Below are 24,185 nucleotides of genomic sequence, written 5' to 3' on the forward strand. Positions count from 1 at the left end.
GCTGCTCAGACAACTCAGTGACTGGGAGCCCACCTGCTGGCCAGTTTTTGTCAGCATTGACATGATGGCGAATGCCGGATTTAGGAGCCCAGTGTAGGTTAGATCTACTTGTAAGGATTCCAGGAAATTTATACCATCAACTCATTTCTTCCTTCATCATTCTTTCATTAATTCATCAGAGACTTTCTGAGTACCTGTTAAGGACTTGATACTTTTCTGAGGTCCTGGAGACAGCATTTACAACATAAATCTTCCATTTTCATGAAGGCAGATGATTTTTTAAAAAGCTTATGCTATGTCATATGATATTGGTTATAATAAAAAATGAAGTTGGATAAATGGGATGAAGGTTGGGTAAGAGTGTGTATTGGTGGGTGGAATTTGGGCAGAGACCTGCAGCAGGTGAGAAGGAAAGCCATGTATGTAACCGGTGAAGTCCCGTCCAGGGTCCCTGAGATGGGCACATGCTCACTGCATTGGAATAAGAATAAAGAGGCTATTGTGGTCAGAATAAAGTACAAAAGGTGGAGAGTCATGGAAGAGGAGGTCCAAGAGGTCAAGGACAGGTGAGGTGGGGCCTTGCTGGTAAGGGTTTTGGATTTTACTGTATGGGAGATGGAAAGTCAGGGGACACCTTTGGGGAGTTTCTAGCCACCCAGGGATGTGATGCGATTTGCGCTTTAAAAAGTTCACTCTGTCTGCTGTGTCAAGATGAGCTGTAGAGATAACTGTGGAGGACTGGAAGACCAGTTAAGAGGCTGTTGAGATGATGGAGGTGAGAAACGATGGTCAGTTGCTCCTGAGTGACTGTGGTGGGGATGGTGGTTTGATTTGCTATACATGCCTTCATGTAGTTTGAAGACAATGGAATTGCTGGAAGATTAGATTCGGGAAAGTGAGTGAAGTCAAGAAGATTCCAAAGTTTTTGATCTGAAAGATTGCATTGGTCAGCTTTCCATCCCTATAACAAGCTCGCTGAGATAATCAATTTAAAAGAATGAAGAGTTTATATTGAATCATAGTTTCAGGGGTTTTAGTCCCTGATGGGTTGGCCCTGCCATTTTGGGGGCCTGTGGTGAACCAATGCACCATGGTGGGGAACACCTACTCATCTCATGGTGACCAGGAAATGAGAAAGAAAAGGGGTGGAGGGATGGGGAGCCAATATCACCTTCAAGGGCACACCCCCAAGGACCAAACTCCCACCCTGGAGACTCCACTTCTTAAAGATTCCACCACCTCCCAGTAGCACCAGAGGTTGGTGACCAAGCATTATAAAGCACATGGGTCTGTGGGGCAGGGGTCACTTATCCGGAGTATAACGCTGATAGAATGGAGTTTGCATTTTATGGACCAGGGAAGACTGAAAGATGTCTTCAGTTGGGAGCAGGGGCAACCTCAAGGGTCGGGTTTTGTCCATGTTACCTTTGAGATGGCAGTCAGATATGTATGATAGGAGTTTGGTGCTAGAGATACAAATTTGACTACTATTCTGAAGTTCTCCCCTTCTATGAATACTCTAAACTTTTTTAAGAAAGATCTCTTTGGGTCAGGCACCAGTGGCACATCCGCATAATCCCAGAAGCTTGAGAGGAGCTAGTTCTCGAGTTCAAAGCCAGCCTCAGCAACTTAAGCTGGCCCTAAGCAATGCCGTGAGACCCTATCTTTAAATAAAACATAAATAGGGCTGGGGATGTGGTTCAGTGGTTGAAATAATTTCAAAATCATAGAAGCTACTGAAGAAATAATTTTTTTTTATTTTATATATGGGGAAACCGAGATTCAGAAGGGACATGTAAGTTTCCAAATATGCTGTGGTTTGTTACAGCAGATCTGGAACTAGATTCTAAGACTCCAGCATATTTTCCTGGCACTATATGGCACTATCGATGGATATGTGAGGTGATTATTATTCCTGATCTTTTTTGGTGGCCAGGATTATAGCAGACTGTGTAGGTTAGTGAAAAATATTTGTTAGGTTACAACAACATTTGTGCAACAATGAACAAGTCTGTACCATTTAACATGAGCTCTTCTCTCCCATTCTCATTTTCTTTCTCTCTTCCTGGGTTTTATTATTGACCATTTGATAGCTAATGCCTGAAATAGTTCCATTAAGGGTCACTTATTGGCTTGCGGATGAGTGTAAAAATCAGGAAACCTCTGAGTGCTGTGAGCCTCATCTGTTGCAGCATGGGGCTTAAAGAACTGTGGACTAAAGCCAGCCATTTCTACTTAGAGAAATTATGAATCATAATTCCTGGGGAATAAAGGTGGATCTTTCTGGCTGGGAGCAACCTGATTGTAAAGCATCAAAATAAAAAGAAAATTACTTTGGAAGATGTAAATAATCATACGGAGAGGGCAAGCGGCCCACTCTGATCATCTCAACGCCACATTGCATTGCTATGGCCAACAAATCCGTTGTGTGTCTCTGGCTTGTTTTTTCCTCTGTCCCCATCCCACTATCCATATGGGGACCCATTTCCCCATCTGTTCATTCTCTTCATTCTTCACAGTTGAGATTTTAATTTCAATGATAATAAAAATTCTCACCAGCATGGAGTTTGGGTTTGATAGGGAATTTTACTTTGGAAAGCACGGCACTCTTTCTTGCAAAACTGAGAGGTCGGGGACACACAGTCCATGCATTTTACAGGTAAAATATGCAGCACAGGACTTAGGGCACTCTGTTTTCCTCGAGATGCCATCTCCACTTCAATGTCTTATGGCAAGTGACTTCAGGTGGCCAGTCCAGCATCCCCCTTTCCCTTCCTCTTCCCTAAACCTACCCCGAAGTCTTCCCTGGTGGTTTCCATATCAGTAGTTGGACACTCCAGCCGTTTGGTTTCCCAGGCCAGGAGGCACTCTGGAGTCAGCCTTGATCTCTCTTTTGTCATATTGTCCTCAGTTCTCAGTCAGCAAATCTCATGGAGTCCACTTTCAAAATATGCTCAGTGGCCCAGCAAGGTTCACCATTTCCAGTGCTACCATTTTGGTCCTGGTGCCAAATCTCTTACCTAGATGACTCCATAGCCTCGAACCTGGCCCTCTTGTCCTCCACTCTCCCTGTCTCCCAATCTATACTCCACATGGAGAGATTCGTTTGCAATTTATTGTGCCACTCCTTTGCCCAAACCCCTCCAAAAGCTGCACTTACTGTGGCCCAGGGGCCCTGCTTGATCAGGCCCCACCTGACTCTGGCATCCCACCTCCTCCTTGTCCAACCAGGCCTCCTTCTTATTCTGCAAACATGCCAAGTGAGTTTTTGCCTGCAGCACTTGTAATTTCCTCCTGGAATGGATTCTCTCACAGATATCTTTGTGCCTGTCATAGATATTGCCGTAATACCTTATATACTGTCAGCTCACTGTATCTGTGGGTTTTGCATCTGTGGATTCAACAAAGGGTAGATCAAAAATATTTTAAAAAGTGTGTTTGTGCTGAACATGGCTAGACTGTTTTCCTTGTCATTACTTCCTAAACAATACAGTCTAGCAGCTATTTATCTATCATTTACATTGTATTGAATTTTATAAGTAATCTAGAGATGATTTAAAGTACATGGGGAAGATGCACATAGGCTATATGTAAATACTGTAGCTTCTTTTCCCTCCCTTTCTTTCCCTTCCCTCCATCCCCTTCCTTATTTCTTTTTTCCTTTTAGATGGAGGTCTTGCTATGTACCCAGTTGGACTTGAACTCCTGCGGTCCAGTGATCTTCCTACCTCTGTGCCTCAGCCTTTGGAGTAACTAGGACTATAGGCATGCACCACTGTGTCTAGCTCCAATTCAATTTGTTTTGCAAAGTAGTGATCTCCTTTTGAATGCTTTATCTTTTCCTTTTGGTGTTTCCCTACTTTCTGCTACAAGAATATAAAGTCCACAAAATCAGGGACTTAGTTTGTCTATTGCTATATTTCCAAGGTCTGGAACTATGCCTGTCTCATAAAATACCAGTGTTTACTGATACTTGTTGAGTGAATGAATGAATAAATTCAGAACTGTTCAGAAATAGAATGGGCTGCCTTGATTGACAGGAGACCTATCACCAAAGATTTTCCATTATTAGCAGAATGTTATAAAATGAATATAAAGATCCCAGGATGGGACTAAGCCAGATGTCCCTTTTAGAAATGCAGTTGAGAATAGGGTCAAAGGCTTAAGCCAGAGACACCCGACTTGAGGCTGTTTTCTAGTGTCTACTTATTCTGTGATACTGGGTGATTCATTTAACTACCCTAATCTCATTTTTCTTAATTATTAGAAGAGATTTTATACTTTTTATCTCATGGTTACAATGATTAAAGTAAGCAAGATATTACATGTGAAGTTCTTAGCCTGGGTTCTTGCATTGAATAAATATGTAACAAACATGAGGTGTGATAATAGTGATGTCCCTCTGACCTCAGGATCTTGACCATCTCTGAAGAATGTGGCCAGAGACTCTCGTGAGGTGTGTGCACTTTTTCACTATTGCTTGGGCATGCTTTTCTCACCAGGCTACAGTGTCACTTTCCTTCCCTCAGCCTCCCTTTGTTAGTCCCTCTCCTGATTTTTCCTCAATCTCTCAAATTACTTTCTATTTTGGATTTTCTTCTCAACTCTCTGTCACCTATATCTTGACCTTTGCCATTGATATTTATTCCCTGGTGCCAAATTTTGAAACAAAAATAATCCCACCCCAGATTGCATGTGCTGAGTCAGATTTCAGTGGGATGAATTAAATATCAAACCACACACTTCTACAGCTGGCATGGCTCCTGCATAAATTGGATCTCAACTAATCCCTATCGGTTGTGCATTGTAACGAGTTCTTTAAGAAAGGGCCAAATGCAAGAATCACTGTCACAGGAAATATTATTATTACCAATTAGACATACTTATTTTTATAATCTAAGCAGTTCGAGGAGATTGGAGTATATAATTTTGAAGCTATTGATCCAACTAAAATAAATGGGTTACCATGAAGATAGACACAGGGGAGCTTTTTGGATGGTGGGATCTGATAAGTGCTAAGTGCCTTATAAAATGAAGCCCTGGTGAAAAATTTGAAATAGAGTGGGGAAACATTTATAATATATTGTTACTGAAAAAATAAGTTACCAATGAAATTTTCAAAATAATCACAGTCATATCCAATTCATGCATAGGAAAAAAATCAGAAAGGAATACGATGAAATGTAATAATAATCTGAGGAGGCGGGAATGTGGCTCAATATTATATAACACCAGCATTTTACAATGAATATTTGTTACGCTTAGAATTTAAAAGGTAAGGCCTCTTTTTCTTTATGAAATATCCTACAGTGTCGCTTATGGGGCCTGCTGGTGACTTTCCTCTGGTGTAGATAAGTCACTTCGCTCTGCTTCTGTTTCTGCAGGTTGAAAAGAGAGCTCTCATTATCTGTCCTACATATCGTGAGACTTCAGCAGGCTAGCACATCTGAAGCTACTTTCTAAACTGAAGAGACATGCGAGCTTCAGCTGTTTCAGGATTTTGCTCTGGAGGAGGACGTTACTATTGCTGCAGGCTCACGTTACCAGCTTTCTGCAGGACACTTGCTTCCTGCATGCTTCTGACCTCTTTGGGCACAGATCCTTGGTCTGGTCTCACTTGCCTCTTGGGTGACTATGGATGACTTGCTCACATCCAATACTAAAGGAGAAAAGTCCAGAGTAAGAAAGTACTATTGGTTCCAATAAGAAACTGGTTTTCTTGGCAGGGGTTTGTTCTCAAATTCCTTATTGAGCACTGGTTTTGAGTGGGTGAAAACTGGTTTGAATTGTTCATGCTGGGCTTTCTGTGTTCCCCACACTTAGCTGTGTTCTGATCACTTGCTGCACTTACATCCATTTTCTGTCATGGTTTCTTTCTCCAGGCTGGTCAGATATCCTTGTATTGGTTCAGACCTAGAATAGCCTAGCCCACTCCTCCTGGGGGCCTCTGTTTGGCTGGTGGCACTGCACCTTGGGCCTCCTTGAATCTGGAATATATAATTTTTCTAGAGGGTGAGATATGAAGTAGTTGAGATCCATTCTCTTGATTCCAAGACCTAATTGGACACTGAAATCTGTCTTCTCAAAAGCTATATTGCACTTCCAGGATTGTTATGATTGCCTGCACAAGTTCGGGTCAAGAATCAAGTAAATTATATGAAACAGGGGCTGTTGTACCCCAAGAGATGATCCATGTGACATTTCAGACACAGCCTTTGTGGAGACAAGCTGGAGGTTAGTGATCCTGCTGTGTTGGGGCACCAAGAGGGGTGAGTATTGGTACTGATGGAAAGGGGTCGTGGGTCTTCCCTGCCATTGTCATGACATGTCTCAGGAGTGGCATGCTGAGCCCTGGACTGAATGGAGTGTTAGCTCGTTGTAGATTACATATTTGCATATATATATATATATATATATATATATATATATATATATATGTTTTTTGTCTCTGATGACACATGGAGTTACAAGGTGCTAATATGGTAAGGCACAAGCTCTTAATGCTGTCACCCATTCTCTTTTTTTTTTTTTCCAGTAAGATCTTGTTCATGTCTTTTTACCAAGTGGGAGGAGGAAGCAGCTACTTGGGTGAACTCATTTACTTTCTCTTCTTTGACTTTGTTCTTGGTGTCTCTTGATCAGAATATTTGCCCTCTGGAGAAAATTCTCTGAGCACATCCCTGGCAAATATTGGCAAAGCAGTTTGTTTCTTCTTTTTCCAAGATTGGTGGCATATTTCATGGGTGACTGATGAAGAGTGGAGATGGGCTTTAGCTCTGCCAATGTCATGCACACATGATTTCCTCCTAATTATAACACTCATGCTAATCTGCCAAGGGACTGAACTTAGTGGGTGGACACAGTTAACTACTTTCACGGGGACATGGTGATTATTAAGCTTGGTAATCAGTAATGCCTAGCAGAGGGAATTTAATCTCAAACTATGGGAGAACAGATGACAGTGGGTGAGACATTGAAGTGACATATCCAAATTGTCCAAATCTCTGACATGCTGCTTTCAAGGCATGCTTTATTATGGTTGCCTGGACCTTCCTAATTGCTAATGCATGGAATAATTTCACATGATATTTCATCACTTTGATCCAACCTAGTTTTTTTCCTTGTGGCCATTGCTAAGGAACAAAGTGTTGGTCAAAGGTGACAGGCAGGTACATGCTGCTGTGGGACCAATTCTGCATTGTAGGTGACTAACAAGTAGAGAAACACTCATTTGCTAGCTCATTGCCTCCTTTGGAGTCTGAGAAATGGAAAGATAGATAGATAGATAGAGAGAGAGAGAGAGAGAGAGAGAGAGAGAGAGAGAGAGAGAGAGATGGATATGGATGTAGTGCCTCAGGCACCAACTGGAATCTTAATATATCTGGTAGAGAGGATTCCACAAAATAATATTACATACACAGACATGGGTAATGTAACCTGCACTGTAACCCAGGGGAACATATTGTTGAATGTGATATTTCTGCCACTTATGTAACAATGTTTTACAGCAGTATACTCTGAAAGTCACTTGATTTCTCCACAAACTAAAAACTGGAGAATGGGGACCATTTAGAACATTCTAGGCCCAACAGGTAGAAGATACATTCTAAGCATGAGCAATTATGGTGATATACACTTGCTGTTTTGTCTATAAAATTATATAGGAGAAAAGACATAGGTGTGATAGAAGAAGGACCTGGCTTCCTTTTACCCAAACTTCTGCAGAAAATTGTGATTAAAAATAATATCAGCATAGATGTTAGTTATGAGGATTCAATGATTCATTATAGAGAAAGTGCTAAAAGCACATGGTAGGTAGTAAATACAATTGTTATTACTGTTAGGAGCTGTTTGGATTTGGGTACAGGCCTTCATCTCTCTGAACATCCATTCTGGGGAGAAGGGAAGAGGAATTCTAGGACTCGGCAGAACAGCGGGTGATGTTAGGTAAGGTCAGATTGGAGCAGCCTCCAAAAGACCTTGCCAAAGGTGAAAGCTGCCAATCAGGCTAGCCAGCCACAGAGTGCCTTCCTGAACTGCAGATCTTCAACCATGGGTTAGGCAACGACCTTTTGGACGTGAGAAAAGTGGGTTAAATATTAGAAGCTAATTCCAACTTGAGAATGCTGTGATTCTAAGTGCACATAGAAAGTCAAGCTTAGTGCAAAGATTCCTTCACTTCTCGAACCTTTGTTAAAGCTGAATTTTTGCATGTATTTCTTATAGACATGGCACTCTAATGAACATGATTAGTTTCATTACTGATTTTAAACTAGTTGTAATAATGATGATGGTGGTAATGAGAGTTTGCTATTTACTAGATACCTGCTGTTTGTCAGACTCGATGAGTTCTACATTTGTAATTTGACTTGGGCCACTCAGAAGTCCAATTCAGAAACAGTTACACAGCTTTGATTAGAAAGAAACTTGCAGGAAAAGGAAGATAACTTCCTCTCTTAAATTTTTTTATTATTATTTTTTATTTTTACAGACTGCATTTTGATTCATCTTACACAAATGGGGCACAACTTTTCATTTCTATGGTTGTGCACGATGTAGATGCACACCATTTGTGTAATCATACATGTGCATAGGGTAATGTCTTTCTCACTCAACCATCTTTCATTCCCGCCCTTTCCTTCCTCTCATTTCTCTCTACGTAATCTGAAGTTCCTTCATTCTTCTCTCACCCTCCACCTCTCTACCCCCACTATGTATCATCATTCACTTATCAGGGAAAGCGTTCTGCCTTCGATTTTTTTGGGATTGGCTTATTTCACTTAGCATGATATCCTCCAATTCCATACATTTATCTTATTTCAGATAGTCACATACATACTATATACCTCCACAGATATGTCAATCACTTTAACATTTAAACATTGTAATTAGAATCTGTATTGAAATCACATGTAAGGAAATTAATGGAGCTATTCCTTTCTTATGTTCTAGTTAAAGTCTGTACCTATAGTTCTGATCCAATTTAAAATTGAATATGTTTACCAAATGCTTTTGACCACCTACTGTGTGCCTGTGACAGTGCTGGTATTGTCATGGATGTTATCTTCCTGAATCGCCTTAGTAACTCTACTTCATAGATGAGGAAACGGGGCGATAATGGTCCCAGGATACACAGCTTTACCATCTAAGACCTAGGACTCGAACTCAAGTTCAGTACTTTTGTTGAAGCTCTACTCTTCTAAAGTAGAGGGGCCCTGGAAATGGAGAAATTTTGTGTAGACCTAATAAAATAATTCACTTAAAAATAGCTCCTGTTTTCCTTTGGGTAAATTATATAAACCACCAGGAAAAAAGAACTTGTTCCAAACTGGAACAAGCAACCTATTTGTTGTGGAAATGAATATCCTCATGTTTTAATACTGTCTCTGCTCTGACTGGCAATAGAAGGAAATACACTAGAAATAGCACTTTCCTTTTTTATTGAATATGAAAGTTACTGTGAGAAAAGTAGTTGCCACATTCTTGTACATTGCAAGCTGTGTGGTAGAAGGAATCACCCCATATTTTCTATCCAAGTATTTGTTCTTCTCACAGTGCCACAGAACATGAAGAGATATATGAACATTAAGTGGTTCTGTTCACTTTCTTTCAGTCTGAAAAGAAATAAATGACGACAACAGAACATCTGTAAAAATCGAGGTGGCCCTTGGATGGACAGGAGAGGCAGTATAGCATGGGGTTTGGAGTATGTGCGCTGCATTAAATCCCAGGTTCATCATCTACTAGGTGTGTGATCTAGAGAAAGGCTTTAATTTTTTTTTTGTTTCTTTATATTTAAAATTTGAGAACAAAATAGCTCTGATATATCTCACACTATTTAAAAAGAAATAATATCTTTAAGCAATCTACTGGTAAAGTAAAAATTCTAATTTTCAATGGCTTAATGTCATCGTAGCCACAGACTGATTGCAGTCAGAGAGAAGGTACTCTAATTTCTGGGTTTTTGCTTAGCTTACGTGCGGGTTCTTCCTGCCTCTGAATATATTTGGAAACACGAATTTCATATTGCTTTCTCTTTCCGTAATAGTGTAACAGTTGGCATTGACGACAGAATGAGTAATTCCAGAAGAGAAGACCACTGTTATTTCTAGGCCCTCGTCCTTAGTAAACATCAGTTGACTAAATTAATCAAGCAGACAATTGGATTTATTTAGAAATATTTGCATGACTTATCAAAATAAATTTTTTAAAAAAAAGGGATGTTGGTCTATTATTTTTAAAGGGTTCAGAATAACAATTTTGTCGTTTAGAATACATAGAAGTATTCCTAGGAAAGAAAAAGAGCTGAAAAAGTTAGTGCTGCTGGGTAAGTCTCTGTTTTTGGCTTTGAGAATTTTGTTGATTGACCTTACCATTTTAAACAGTATATGCTACAAAAGGGGGGTGGTGTTTTTATGCCCTAGGGACCAGCACAGGTATTCTCATTTAGTGAGATGATTTTAGGTGCAAAAGGGGATTTTTATAGTAATGCTTATATATTTAGTAGGTATTTAAAAAATGTATATAGATCATGTAGATTCAGTCTCTGCTTTCACTTCTCCTAACAGTCCCAGACCTTTTGGGGGAAGACTCACTTTTCCATCATTGGAGTCAGTTTTGGTGAGGCTGTCAATCAAGATGTTCCTCCTACTGGTGCCCAAATGGGAGACAAATATATGATGCTCTGTTCCTAAAATTTCAATGAGGCAACACTGAAGCTTTGAGTTCAATCAGATCCATAGATGCATGATGATTTTTGTGTCTTCTGTCCCTGGGAGGCCGTCCCAGCTTTTCTCAGCACCTGCTCCCTCTGCTGATCTTCCCATTCAGGACTTACCTGCTATCCTTCCAATATGCTCTTTTTTATTTTAAAATTCTACACAGTTAGAGTCATTTTTGCTGATTATACTTAAATAATCCTGTTTCACCTTGGGTGTCATGGATTTTACTGCTTCAGAAAAAATAGTGTTTTAATATAAAAATGAGGCATTTTAAAAGATGCAAGCAATTATACAGATGATATGTAGATATAACAAAAATTGTATCATTTGCAATTAGCTAAATGATTGGGAATCATCATGACAAAAACTGCCATTAACAGTGAGCTTCCTGGGTACATTTAGGCTTTAAAATTGGAATATCTTGATGGGCCACAAACAAGAATAACAAGGATTATATCATTGGGCTGATCTTATTACTAAGAAAAATTAGGACTTATAAAAGATAATATGCTAATTAATATATTAACCCTTGTGAAGTTCTAAAGCAAATACATTTTGCAAAGGGAATGCATAATTTCTGTGGTCTAAAAACACTAATTGCCTATGTCAGAGAATATTGGCTTTCTTTTCCCAAAGAGGGTGCTTTATTTACTTTTGACATTTTTTCCTCCTTTAGTTAAACATTAGAAGTACAAGTCTCTACCAACCAAATCAAGAAATAGATATGACTTCTTTCTTTTTGGTGGTGCTGGGGATTGAACCCAGGGCTTTGAGCATAGAAGGCAAGCACTCTACCAACTGAGCTACATCCTCAGCCCAAGAACCAGAGATGCAGGTGTGCACCTGTGTGAGCGTGAACCCAGGGTGTGTATTCGAGAGTGGCTATTTCCTGTGAGGTGTGTTAGTCATTGTAGCCCTGTTCCTGCTGGACAGTGTTAATGCCACAGTGTCCTTGGTCTGTGACTAACCTGCAAGATGCAAGCCAAAACTCTGTTATGCTCCTCCTATCAGAAGTTCTCTTGAGTTCTGACTGGAAATGGAAACGTGGAAATTGAAGGCTTCTATCCCACCAAACTTCCTTTTTCAATCTGATGCTTTTATTTCTATTACAGAAACATAGTTTGAAAATTTTGAATGGAGGCTTGGGTTAACCACAGATTTTGACACCTGAAAACACCTTTAGCAATTATGCCTTCCATGTAGACACTCTCAGGGAAATGGTGGTAAGAAGGGCTGGTTCCTCACAATTCCCACCACTAATCTATTTCAGGGAAAGAAAGGTTCAGGTTGCAGAGATGTCACTGTGAAATGACACAACATCAAGCAATTGACTATGTTTCCAATATGACCTTTATTGAGCAAGTACTGCTGTGACATTTAACATCGATCAACATAAGGTTGCAAACTGTGCATGGTAGCGAGGTTCTCCCATGAACAAAAGTCCATTTTAAATGCACCAGTGAGGTAAACATAATTATTCATATATAGCTTTCTTAAGGCTAAGAGAGTTCTGTGTTTCATTTATTTTTGGCTCAGTTGGTACTTTGCATAATACATCTCAAGACATCCCCCCCTGAGCGCCCCCCTTCCAACAGCTTGGGAAACTGGCAAATTCCCCAGGTACATACAATATCATGCATTTGAATCCCCCAAAGACTGAGGAGGGAGCACCCTGAGCTTGCATGCAGTTCCCTCATATTGCACAAAGTAAAATACAATGTCTGGAGCCCCCATGGGAGAACCCGTTCTGTTTTGAAGCTGTCAATCACATGCATTTGGAAATTGTCATATGGCTTAACCTTTTGCAATGGACTCACATCTTAGTCACTCTGGGTGACTTCCTTTACTATGGCGTGTGAAGTGACTTTTTCTACCTTTTTAGTTGACACTAGTTTCTCCTCAAAGGTCTCTTCATGCTCTTCGACCTTTTGAGTGACGGTTACGGATTTAGTGATGTATTTGGTAGCACCATCGCCCCCCTCACTGGTGATTTTTTCTATCTTTTTGGTCACCACCACTTTCTCCTCACTTCTGTCATCCCCCTTCTTTTCATCTGCTGGGCTCAAGTCTAGCCCGTTAGTGACCACGCCTTTCTCCTCTTCCCTCCCGCTGCCTTTCTCCTTAGTTTCCTGCTCCTCCTCCTCTTTTCCTTCCACCTCCCCGTTGACAGCTATGTCTTCCTTCCTGGATTCCTTTGCACCCTGGTCACCCCCTTCCTCCTCAATTCCTCCCTCCTCCTCCACTTTCTCCTTCTCCTTCTCCTGCTGAGGCTTCTCTTCTTTGGCATCTTTCTCCAAGCTCACCTTGGCTGTTTTGCTGGTGGTAATCACCTCCTCTGCGGCTTTCTCCTTGGCTGGGGATTCAGCTTTCTCCTTGGCTGGGGATTCAGCTTTCTCCTTGGCTGGGGATTCAGCTTTCTCCTTGGCTGGGGATTCAGCTTTCTCCTTGGCTGGGGATTCAGCTTTCTCCTTCCCTGGGGATTCAGCTTTCTCCTTCCCTGGGGATTCAGCTTTCTTCTTTTCCGGCACATCTTTGGGCTTCTCCTCCTTTTTCTCGACCTTCTCTTCCTTGGGAGCTTCCTTGGCCACCTTTTTCTTGTCTTCCTCGACTTTCTGGTCTTCCTCTTTCTGCTCACCTTTGCCCACTGCGGCTTCTGCCTTTGGCTTCACCTCTTCCACTGGAGATTTGGGTGCTGGGGACTTGGCTTTCTCTGGCTTTCCCACCTTGGCTTCTGCGGTCAGCTCCTCTTTGGCACCCACTTCTTCAGCCTTTTCCTCCTTGGCTTCAGCTTCCTCTCCTTCACCTTCTGCCTCTGTTTCCCCTTCTTCTTCCTGCTCACCTTCATCTTTTTCGCTAGAGCCTTCCTTCTCAGATCCTCCCTCTTCAGCTTGGTCGGACTTAGCACCCTCGTCTTCTTCCTCTTCCTCCTCCTCTTGACCTTCTTCTTCCTCCTTTTCCCCTTCTTCCTCTCCTTTGATTTCTGGGGCGGTGGCCTTCACCGGAGACTTTTTGGCAGGTGTCACTTCTTCTTCGGCTTCTTGCTCCTCTTCCTTTTCTTCCGCCTCTTCCTCCTTCTCCTCTTCCTTCGCAGAAACTGCCAATTCCTCTGCGATGGCCGTCAGGGTGTCTTCCATTTCGGACTTTTCATCCTCCACTTTGGTTTCCTCGATGATCTCCTCTACAAATTTGTGTTGGACCTTTAACTTGGGAGCCTCCACTTTGGTTTTCTGAATCTTACTGGATATTGTGACTGAGGGCTGCCGGTGCGTATACAGAGGCCCGGTGATGCTTCCTGAAAATGTGCTAAATCTGGTCTCTTCGCCCTCCAGGAGTTTTCTAAGGATAGAATCAAAGAAGACAAGACAATGAAAATCTCATCGTCCTTCTGAGCTTCACTAATTATGGGTAATGTAGTAGCTGCTTTTGAATAAACAGAATCACATAAGGAAAAGATTCCATCAAGCCTGTGTAGAGCTTTCTATCATTTCACTGATACACTCTTATATTTGTCAACAGAGACAGAGTCTTCTGAACTGCCAGCCAGTCGCCTGCTGCAGTACTACCCACACCCAGTAGTCCACCAACCACACCCAGCCACTAAGTTGTAGGTTTGCAGCAGCAATTCATTTGGTGCAATATGAATATGCTAAAAAGTTCCTTAGCAGCCAAACCCCCCTAAAACAAAAACCAAACCACTAGAGACCTTCTTGAGCATTTGGACTGTCAGGATATGTACTCACTGTTTAAAACAAATATAATGTTCAAAGAATTTCACAAAACTATTAAGCACATTTCAGAAGTAAGGCTATTTCAAATTACAGCTATGTGCTAATATGGATGTATCAATTTATAAGACGGTCTGTAATTTTTATTATAACTGTCTATTTAATATAATTATTTAACTTCCCTGAAAAGAGTGCAATTTATTCTGATCATTTTAAAATTACCTTATTGGTAGTAGAAAGAAACTGTTTGATTAAGGATTTTGTACTTCAAATTTAGTCAACAGCAAGGTCTCATTAGTTAGGAGACCTGTAATCAATCCAGTATAAACAGATCATACACACACACACACACACACACACACACATATATGTATATGTATATACATATTTATTTACATATCTAGTTTTCATGTTCCTGTTCTCATATGTAATGCTAGGTCTAGATATATGTAGGTAAGTATCTTACATGTTATATACCTATGTGTGTGTATAGATATATAATCAAAACCTCATAAAAATCCAACACAAATATAATGCATTTACATTGTCTACATTTGTAAAAATAAATATATCTGTATTCTAATATATTTAAATCTATCCTCAGCCAGATGATGGCAATAGTAAGCTGTAACAGAGAAACAGAGAAATAGAATGTCCTGGTATTTGTCCTTGACATTACAGATTTGAAAAGTGAAACCACCACATACAATACTAAAAACTAAACTTCATTTGTGCTTTAAGGAATCAAAAAATATTTGTCACTAAAACAAAAATTTATGCATAGGCACTGAAATCAATTGGTGGTGGACCCCTCCAGAGTAAAATTCAGAACACTTCATTTCAACCCCTATTCACGAATTAAAAGCTAAATAAAAAGTGATAAAACCACATTTACATTCCTAAGGATAATTTCTTCTTAATTAAGCAAGGAGGCTTCTGCAACCTGCGGGTTTTAACTTAAGTGGCGCAGGTGCTGCCGGAATGGCCTCTGCAGTGCGGTTAGGGTTCGCCCACGTGGGCAGAGAGCCCCTACCTGTACGCTGCGATTTCGATATCCAGGGCCATCTTGACGTTGAGGAGATCCTGGTATTCCCGCAAATGACGAGCCATTTCCCATTTTGTTCCCCGAAGCTCATTTTCCAACTGCTGGATGGTGTCCTGAAACAGACAAAGGAAGTCTCCGTGGATTCATCCTTCTGACCAGTGACTCTTCGGAAGTCACTTGTTATCACCTTCCCACCCGATCCCAATCTCCCTGAAGGCTGCAAACCTCTCAGACGCTGCTCAGGTTCCCCCCCCCCCCCTTCTCTTCTTCTCAAACAACAACAAAAATCAACCTGACAATAAGACGTGTTTTATTGTCATAATGTTTCAGTGCACAACACGCACTGAGACCAGAGGACCCAGAACACATCTCAAAGGGAACCAACACGCCGGTGGAAGCTCCATGGCGGAGCTGTTTCGCACTCCCATTTGGACTGAAGTCAATTTTGAGAGCTTTTCGGATCACTGCCAGAAAAGTAGAGAATACATGCGTTTCCGCATAATGAACTCTCCTAAAGTTGCTTGTTTATCAACTACCCCGATGTGCCCCTACTTGAAATGTGCCAGGGTCCGAAACTAGAGCTACTGAGGAAAAGCAGCACATTTTTGAAAAAGGGCAGGACTTCCCAACAGCTGGGACAGATGGGTGGGGACAGAATGTGGAGGAGAGGGGCGAGGACTCTCGGCCACGGCTATCTTGGGTCTGCGCCGCTCCAGCTCACTGGCAAGCGGCCACCAGGGAGCGCGACAGAGAGGGCGCCTGGGCGCGCGCCCAAGTGTCGGGGACGCGCGGCGCTGGCGCTGGCGCAGGCTGCATGCGCAGCCGCGGTTCCTACCTGGTAGCTGCTGAGGTCGTGATTGTGGCGCTCCTCTATATCGCTGAGCTGCCGCTCCAGGGACTCCTTGGTGCCGCGCACAGACTCCAGCTCGATGCTCTTTGACTGCAACTGTCGCCGGTACTCGGCGATCTCTTCCTTGGCGGAGCGGATGGCCTCCTTGTTCTGCTCGGCCGCCTCGGTGAGCTTGGCGTAGCGACATTTAAACCACTCTTCGGCCTGGTGCATGTTCTGATCGGAGTGGCACTCGAGCTGGGAGCGGATCTCCTTCAGCGCCGTCGAGATATCTGTCTTCAGGTAGTCTTTGCGCTCCACGGTGATGTGCGACGCCTGGATCTGAGCCAGCAGGTCTGCCACCTCCTCCTCATGATTGCTGCGCAGGAAGGCCACCTCATCCTGCAACGACTGCACCTTCTTGTCCAGCTCTACCTTGACCAGCGACGACTCCTCGATGTCTTTGCGTAGCGCTCGGATGGCCGCCTCGGTGTCGTCGCGCAGCCGTGCCTCCTCCTCGAAGCGCTCCTTGAGCCGGTGGATGTCTTCCTCCAGGTGGTCGGAATCCAGCTGTACCTGAGCCTTCTCGTGGTTCACCATCTCGAGTGTGGCGCGCAGCTCGCGGATCTCCTGGTCGTACGCGTCGCCCAGCTGGGCGTGCGAGGCCTGCTTCTGCCGCAGTGCCTGGATCTCCGCCTCGATCTCCTTGTTCTGCTGCTCCAAGTAGTGCACTTTCTCGATGTAGCCGGCGAAGCGGTCGTTCAGCCCCTGCAGTTGCTCCTTCTCGTTGGAGCGGGACAGCTTGTAGTCGCCCCCGGAACCGCCGTTGAGCAGGGACGAGGACTGGCTGAAGTCGAGGCTGCTCTCGGCGGAGCTGAGCATAGCCGAGCTGTAGGCGAGGCGCGGGGCGAGTGCGCTGCGCTTGTAGGAGGAGGACACGGTGCTGGGCGAACCGCGGGACCACGACTGCGAGCGGAAGCCGCTGGACGGGGAGCCGCTGACACGGCTGAAGCTCGAGCGGGTCTCGGTTACCCGCCGGTAGGCGGACGGGTTGCCCAACGAGTCCAACGTGTAGCTCATCTTGGAGGCCTTGGGGTGTGTGGCTGTCACAGCGCTCTGCCGGCCTCGCCGCAGCCCATATATAGCCGCGGAGCTGGTCCCGGGCCAGGGCCCCGCCCCGTGGAGGCGGCGGCCGAGGAGGCGGGGACTGCGGGCACCGGCCGGGGGGAAGGGGAAGCCGGCTTCACAGTGATTCAGCGCCGGCTCCACGTGGCCCGCGCCGCAGCGGACCCCGCACTCTGCTGTCCGGGTCCCGGGCCTCTCCCAGCTTCCCTTTTGGTCCAGACTACTGGTGACCCCGCAACTCCCTTCTGCCCATTTTCACCTCCAGATTACATTTCTCACCCTTGGCGATACTATGCACCCAACGCCTTTCTTTGTCTAGTGACTCTCCCGCCGATGGGCGGCTCTCCGGATCCCCAGCCTCTCTACCTCTTAGCCTCTCGGTTTTCTCTTCTTTGCCCCCTTCCCGTTACTTTTGGCTTGAACTTATCTCTGGTACGGAATCGCTCCCTGCCTCTTTGTGGCCCCTTTCTATCTTCTACTTCGAGCCTTCTTAGTTCCACACACCCCGCCCTTCTCTCTGAGCCCCTTATTCCCCCGGGACCTTTTTCTTTATCCCCTTCTCCTCTCACCCCTCCCCCTATGTCCGCTCCCCTCCCCTCCCCCATGCTCCTCTCTCCTTGCCTCCCTCCCCTTCCCCCACTCCTTGTCTTAAAGCAGCCGGAGATGAGTGCAGAGGAGTTGTGTCTACAAGGAAAAAAGACTTTGAGGAATGGTCGCACTGAAGGATCCAGGAAGGGGACAAAGAGCACAGGCCGGGGTAGTTACTTGTATTAAAAGTGGAATGTGGCGCTACATTCTGCTTAACGTTGGGGGAACGTCCGCAGCTTCCGCAGGGGCAGAAGGTAAGGCGCTTGTGCTCTCATGGCGCCGGCAGCACCAAGGACAGCGCCCAGGCCCAGAGCCAAAGATTCAGCTACCGGGTGGGCTTCTAGTGGCCTCGCTTGTCAGATTGCCAGGTGGGAGGGAGCTCCCCTCTTCTCTTCCGAGTAAATACAATTAAAACCTGTTTGTAGTGGCTGTGTTTGCAGAAACCAAGCTGGAGTCCCACGCTAAGACTTCTCTGCAATGCAGGGTTGGCACAATGAACAGATTGCAGATTTTGAAAACAACCAAAATTCATTAAAGTCAGTTAACAGAAATATATACTTGAAGAACCCACTTTGACTTTTTTTAACATATAATGATGCAGGAAATCAGGAGATACAAGGCCTGAAATTTGAAGGTCACAAATGTGTGTGTATATGTATATGTGCTCACACACCTTGAAAAGGGGAGTTTGAAATCTGCTGAGATGAAAGTGAAGGGAATATATAGTTTATGGTAAGTTTGAACACAAATAACTGCCTTTTCATCTTTCCATTCAGTGCTTCTTATGTGTAACTGCAATGACTGAAAGGGCATCTGAATTAATTTTAAGTTAATTTAAAAGTTGCCAAACAGACTCATCTCAACCTTGAATAAACCCAGGTATTTTTTCCCCTTCCATTTAAAATGTAATCTATTCCTTCATTTAGATTTCAGTGAATGGTTTGGAATAGATTTTCCATATCTTAAAACATGTTTATTTAAGCAAGGACTCTACTCAGACTTTCTCCTTTCTGGTGCACTTCTAACTTAAAATGTGCCTTTATTTTGGATAATGCTTTGGGTGTAATTCAGGGTAAAAAAAAGTTCAGAATAAAGCAAGGCAAAGTGAAGGGCAGAATACCAGATTAATGACAGCGTGGGGACCACAGGCACAAGTGACCGAGTTTGAAATGCTTGTTATAGGTGAGAAGAGACCACTGCTTATAAAGTAGAGACTCCAGACTTAAAGAAGCTTCTTTTCACAGCATATTTTATCTAGTTCCCATTTTATTAAATGACGGGTTGTTTCAACCATTAAGAAATCAGAAAAGACTTGGGTTTCTAGAGATTTTATTTTTTAATCTTTATATACTCTCTTGGCCCATTTGCATTAAAATGGAAGTGAGATTTTTAAAAGAAGGAATGAATTTAGGGAGTTGCTTCTACTTTATTAATGTGGCACCACAGCATTGCGGCGGGCTGTCAGGGGAAGGGCTGCTTCCATTTGCTGAGTGATGGTTATCTCTCAGGCAATGAGAGCCTGTGCCTCAAGTTGGTAAAAGAGACAGGTGACAGAGTCGGGGACTGACTTGTGAGTGTTAGAAATACAAGATTTACTGATTTCATATGGACAAATAAAGGAAAAGACAGAAAACTCCTTGCCTCTGTAAAGTACAGGATCTCAGGGTTGGACTTAGCAGGATGCTATCTAGTGAAGGCTATATGCTAATTTGGAGAAATTATACTTTAGTTACGTATTGTTTCCTGCTTTTATTAAAATATCTCAAACCCTGGCAGTTTCCTGTTGTACATTCTCTGAAAGCGCTTTCTACAACGGAGCACATGGTTGCTGGGCAGGCTTCAGCTGTTAGTTTTCTTTAGGGCTTTGGCAATGAGATGACTCTGCAGAGAGACATTTACAAGGAAACACATGTCTAATTTCACAATTAGCCTGTTTTGCCTTGTATCTAAACTAGCTCAACAAAATTGTTAAGCTTCCAACTGGTTACAGAGGGAGGAGAGCAAGATGCTTACAAACAAAATCACAGCCAATTACTTAGGCTAAATCTAGTGCCTCTAAGCTTGAAATTGTAACTTCAATGTCACCTGAAGTACTGTTCAGCCTGGGCGGTGCGGGATAATTCGGGGGATTGTAAGAGTCAGTTTATTAAGGAGAAACTGTTCCCACTTAAAAAATGAAAGCTCTTATGCTATGTTCGGCAAAATGTTTCATTTTATATTAGACTCTTTCACTTTAACATTTCTCCTGAAGGTGATTTGAAGGTTATTTCCATTGGTGATTTAGTGTAAAAACTTCTTTACCAAAAGCTCTAACAGACGTTCTTCCATTTTGTCTTCTGTTTTTGAAGTACATTCACCACCTCAATATTTTTGACAGAAATGTTTTTGCACTTTTAATTTTTATAAAAACCCAATGACACTGTCTATGAAATCTTAAAATATTAACAAGAGAGAAAATAAGCATGTGAATGCTATATTCAACTTCACCATGCTGAATTGACAGAATTGAATTTACTATAATACTTTGTAATTTATTCTAAATAGGGAAGTTACACATGATTTAGATGTAAGAGTTTTAGTGAAATTGTCTCTGGACTGTGGTTTTATAAGCTACAGTCTGTTTCAAACCACTTTATAGAGGAATACAAAGCATGTTCCAATCTATATGCTTCTTCAGTAGGTAAAGTGCAAATGTTAACTTGAAGTTAATATTGTGAGTCTTTTTAGGGTCTGTTTAATGATAATGGGAAGTACTTTTTACATACGGGGTTTATTTATTGGGTCAAAACAAAGATAAAACAAGGAGTTAGGCATTTTTCTTTCTTCTTTTCCTATTTTCTTATATTTCTTCTTTTAAAAAATGTCTTTTGATTGCACAAAAATGGAGGAAAATGGGATATGGGGACCCAGCAGCAAGCAAGAGACTCCGAAAGGCAGACTCTACTGTCAAATCGGAGGCTGAATCTGCCCAAGATGAGGCGATCTGTACTTCTCCCCAGCCTGCTCTGATGTCTTGCACCTGAACCTTTGACCTGGGATCTGATTCTAGAACTCACGATAAATAATTATTCATAGATTGTCCTTTGCTGATTATTTAAGGGGTTGTTGATGTAGAAGGCTAGGAACCGAGTCTCTTGGAACTGAAACACAGGGGAAAGGAAACTGTCATACTTTTCTACTTGAGCCTTGGGATGTCAAGCTTGAAAAGCCAATTTAACCTTGTTGGTTTGTTTCAGATATTTAAAGCAAAGTAAAAAATATCCTCAGGGGAGAAAGGCTGTTTCTTGTCAGGAAAATTGGAGAAATGTATTTATGTCCCTATTGTTTTTAATTAAAATAAATCCATCTGGACCAGTGTCCCTTTTGTGACATTAAGTCACCGACACGGGGTTTGTTTCTCTTGCCAAATATTTCATACATGGAATGTTGTCTTACCTTTTCATCAGCTACTGATTTTATGAAGTTGATTGAAGTTTTAAGAAAACTTAAAGCATTCAATCTTAATGTGTTCCAAACAACAACTTAATCAGTTTTGGAATTCTGTATCTGGAAATTTCATGTTTTACGTAGACAGGTTTAGTTCTTGGCTTTAACAGAGTTCTTGCTTCACTCTGCCATGGGGAATCAGGTCTGTGAAAGCCAGAACAGGAAGACTTTGAACCTTTAAAAAGTAATAGAGCCTTGCTAAAGGTGATTTTGAAAGTAAACTTGGGTCGATGCATTTTAAAGAATACTGCAGCATTAATTTTCAGCGTGTTTTTAATCACCTTGGCTTTTCCTCTAGTACCAGATCTCAATGTTCTGCACTTGAATTTTTAAAACTCTGCATTGCGTGTAACTTTGCACCAGGCAGCCATGTCTTAGATACAGTATTTTTTATTCCAAGCTTACCAGTGCCTTAGCCATAGCAAGAGGCATGATTATTTGTTTAGAAACATGTAATTAAAATGAGCTTTGAAAAACCATAGCAGATCATTAATCTATTGCCTATGGATCAAATTTCTTAAGAGAGCTAAACCCAGGGACATAAAAGTCAAAAAGTTTCGCCTAATGAATGAGTCTCACTGTCCCAGGCTGGGTTCTTATGTTCACAATCTCGGCAATTCTGAAAAGCAATATTTTCATGATCCACGGGCTCACCATCATCACCAACTTTTGTCCCTGAGATTGCCAAGTGCATCAGATATTTTAGAATACTTGATTCACTTTTTTGGTTAAGATTAATATATGTGTATATTTAAGGTAAAAATTAACAAAATGCAGGGAGACAATAATTTAGGTACTTTCTTTAGTTGTTTTTTCTCTGCGTGTAAATCTAGATGGGATCTTTCTGTTTATATAATTCCATGCCCTGTTTTGTAAAATAAATACATCGAAGTATGTAATTTGCTATTTTTAGAAGAAAGAACGTACCGTATTCCACGAGACCTGGGTTCTAGCCAGGTATTTACCTTGTTATTTTTAAGGAATGATTTTAAAAGGCCCTTTAGATGAAGGATAATAAAATTATAGAAATTAATAATAATAATAATAATAATAATAATAAATCAGGAAAGCGTAATTTGGTCTGATATTAATTTGTTTCCTTTTCTGTCTGCCTCTTTCCTGGTCTTTCGAGATGGATATCATTATGAAGCTGCAGGCTGGTATGTTATCCACGGGTGTGTGGCCATGGGAGGTGGTAACTTGTAGCATGGCCCAGGCAGGCTCAATACCTTTACCGTCACTGGTACCCTGAACCCCAAAACCACCATCATCATTACCACCATAAGGTTTTTACATGTGAGCCATGATTTACATCCAAGAAGTAAAACAAAACAAAACAATGCTATTCTTGTCTGGCCTGAGCTCAGAGGGTAGAGAGGGTCAAGGGAAAATTATTACTCTCATTTTACAGTTGATTAAAATTGATTAGAGAATTTGTCCAGGTCACACATCTGGTAAGGGTTGGAGTGGAACCACAATTCAGACTTTCTGATTCTAGGGCTAATGTTAAAAAAAAAAAAAAAAAAAAAGGGTATCAATCTGCAGTTTCAATCTGCATAAAAAAATTAAGAGGAGGCAGACAATAGTGGTATTAACAACATAATTAAATTAATAAATGAATTTATTAAGTGCTTATTTTATGTTGGGCACTATACCAAGACTTGGCTGGATTATTTCATCTGATCATCACAACTCTTTGATATGACACTATTACTATTTCCATTTTGTAGAAAAGTGGTCGAACACAGAGGCACAGAGAGGTTAAGTACACACACAGCTGAGAGATGGTGGAATGAACAAGGGACTAGAGGGACTTGATCTTAGAAGGAGATTCTCACAATTATCATCAGAAGGCCAAGCTGTCCAGTTTAAAAAAAAAAATCTCTTTTTAAAGCTCATTATTTAACTGTTAGATCATTTTAAGAAGTCTCAAAGCGCACTATATATTCTTTTGTATCTTTTTTCAATTTTTATAAAAATAAACATTTTGATATCTTCTCAGATGAAAATTGTTTTTTGATTTGTGACTTTATTAAAGACATTAAAAACAAAAACTTGGAGTTACTTGTCTTTGTTATATTTTATCCTAAATTGATTTTCTATTTAATTTTAAAAATTCATTCATTTTAGTCCATGCTCTGTGGATAATATCCCTGATCATGCACCTATTGTTTCATCTGGTATCTATTATTGATAGTCACATGTACTTTTGGCTTAGTTTTTAGAAGGTTTTAGTTTGTGCTACATGTTAATGTGCTATATCATTTATTTACCCATATATATACATATTTATATACATTTAAATTCAAAGGAAATCTTTTAATCATGCATGATTTTTTTTTCTGTAGATGTCAAACTATCTGAACCTACTTTGAGAGACCTAATAATAAGCATTTGACTGTTGGCCATAGAAATAGCTTGGCCCACAATCTTCATTAGTCAAGGTTTAAAATGGGATAGTTGGCGAAGAAGCAGCTTTTAAGATGTATTGAAACAGTGAAGAGACAGCCATGAATAATTTTAAGTGAATCTATTGGTCATCTCTTTTATATACTAAAATCAGGGTTATGTGACTGTGTTTTTATGGGTTGCCTAGAGACAAGTCGGCCTTAATTCATTTTTGTTATTTATGGGATAAAGTGTTTTGGCTCACTTTGATTTTCATC

General features: G+C 41.7%; 1 protein-coding gene across 1 annotated transcript; it reads right to left on the minus strand.

The window, feature by feature from the left end:
* Positions 1-12,059: 12,059 nt before the first annotated feature.
* Positions 12,060-17,442, minus strand: Nefm (neurofilament medium chain). The gene is made up of 3 exons (XM_047551342.1): positions 16,327-17,442; positions 15,480-15,604; positions 12,060-14,057 (listed from the first exon to the last, which is right to left on the minus strand). The coding sequence occupies exons 1-3, from the start codon at positions 17,398-17,400 to the stop codon at positions 12,542-12,544; spliced, it is 2,715 nt and encodes a 904-aa protein (XP_047407298.1). The 5' UTR covers positions 17,401-17,442; the 3' UTR covers positions 12,060-12,541.
* Positions 17,443-24,185: the final 6,743 nt, after the last annotated feature.

The sequence above is a fragment of the Sciurus carolinensis genome, chromosome 4 (genome assembly GCF_902686445.1).
Source record: "Sciurus carolinensis chromosome 4, mSciCar1.2, whole genome shotgun sequence".
NCBI classification, from domain to species: Eukaryota; Metazoa; Chordata; class Mammalia; order Rodentia; family Sciuridae; genus Sciurus; species Sciurus carolinensis.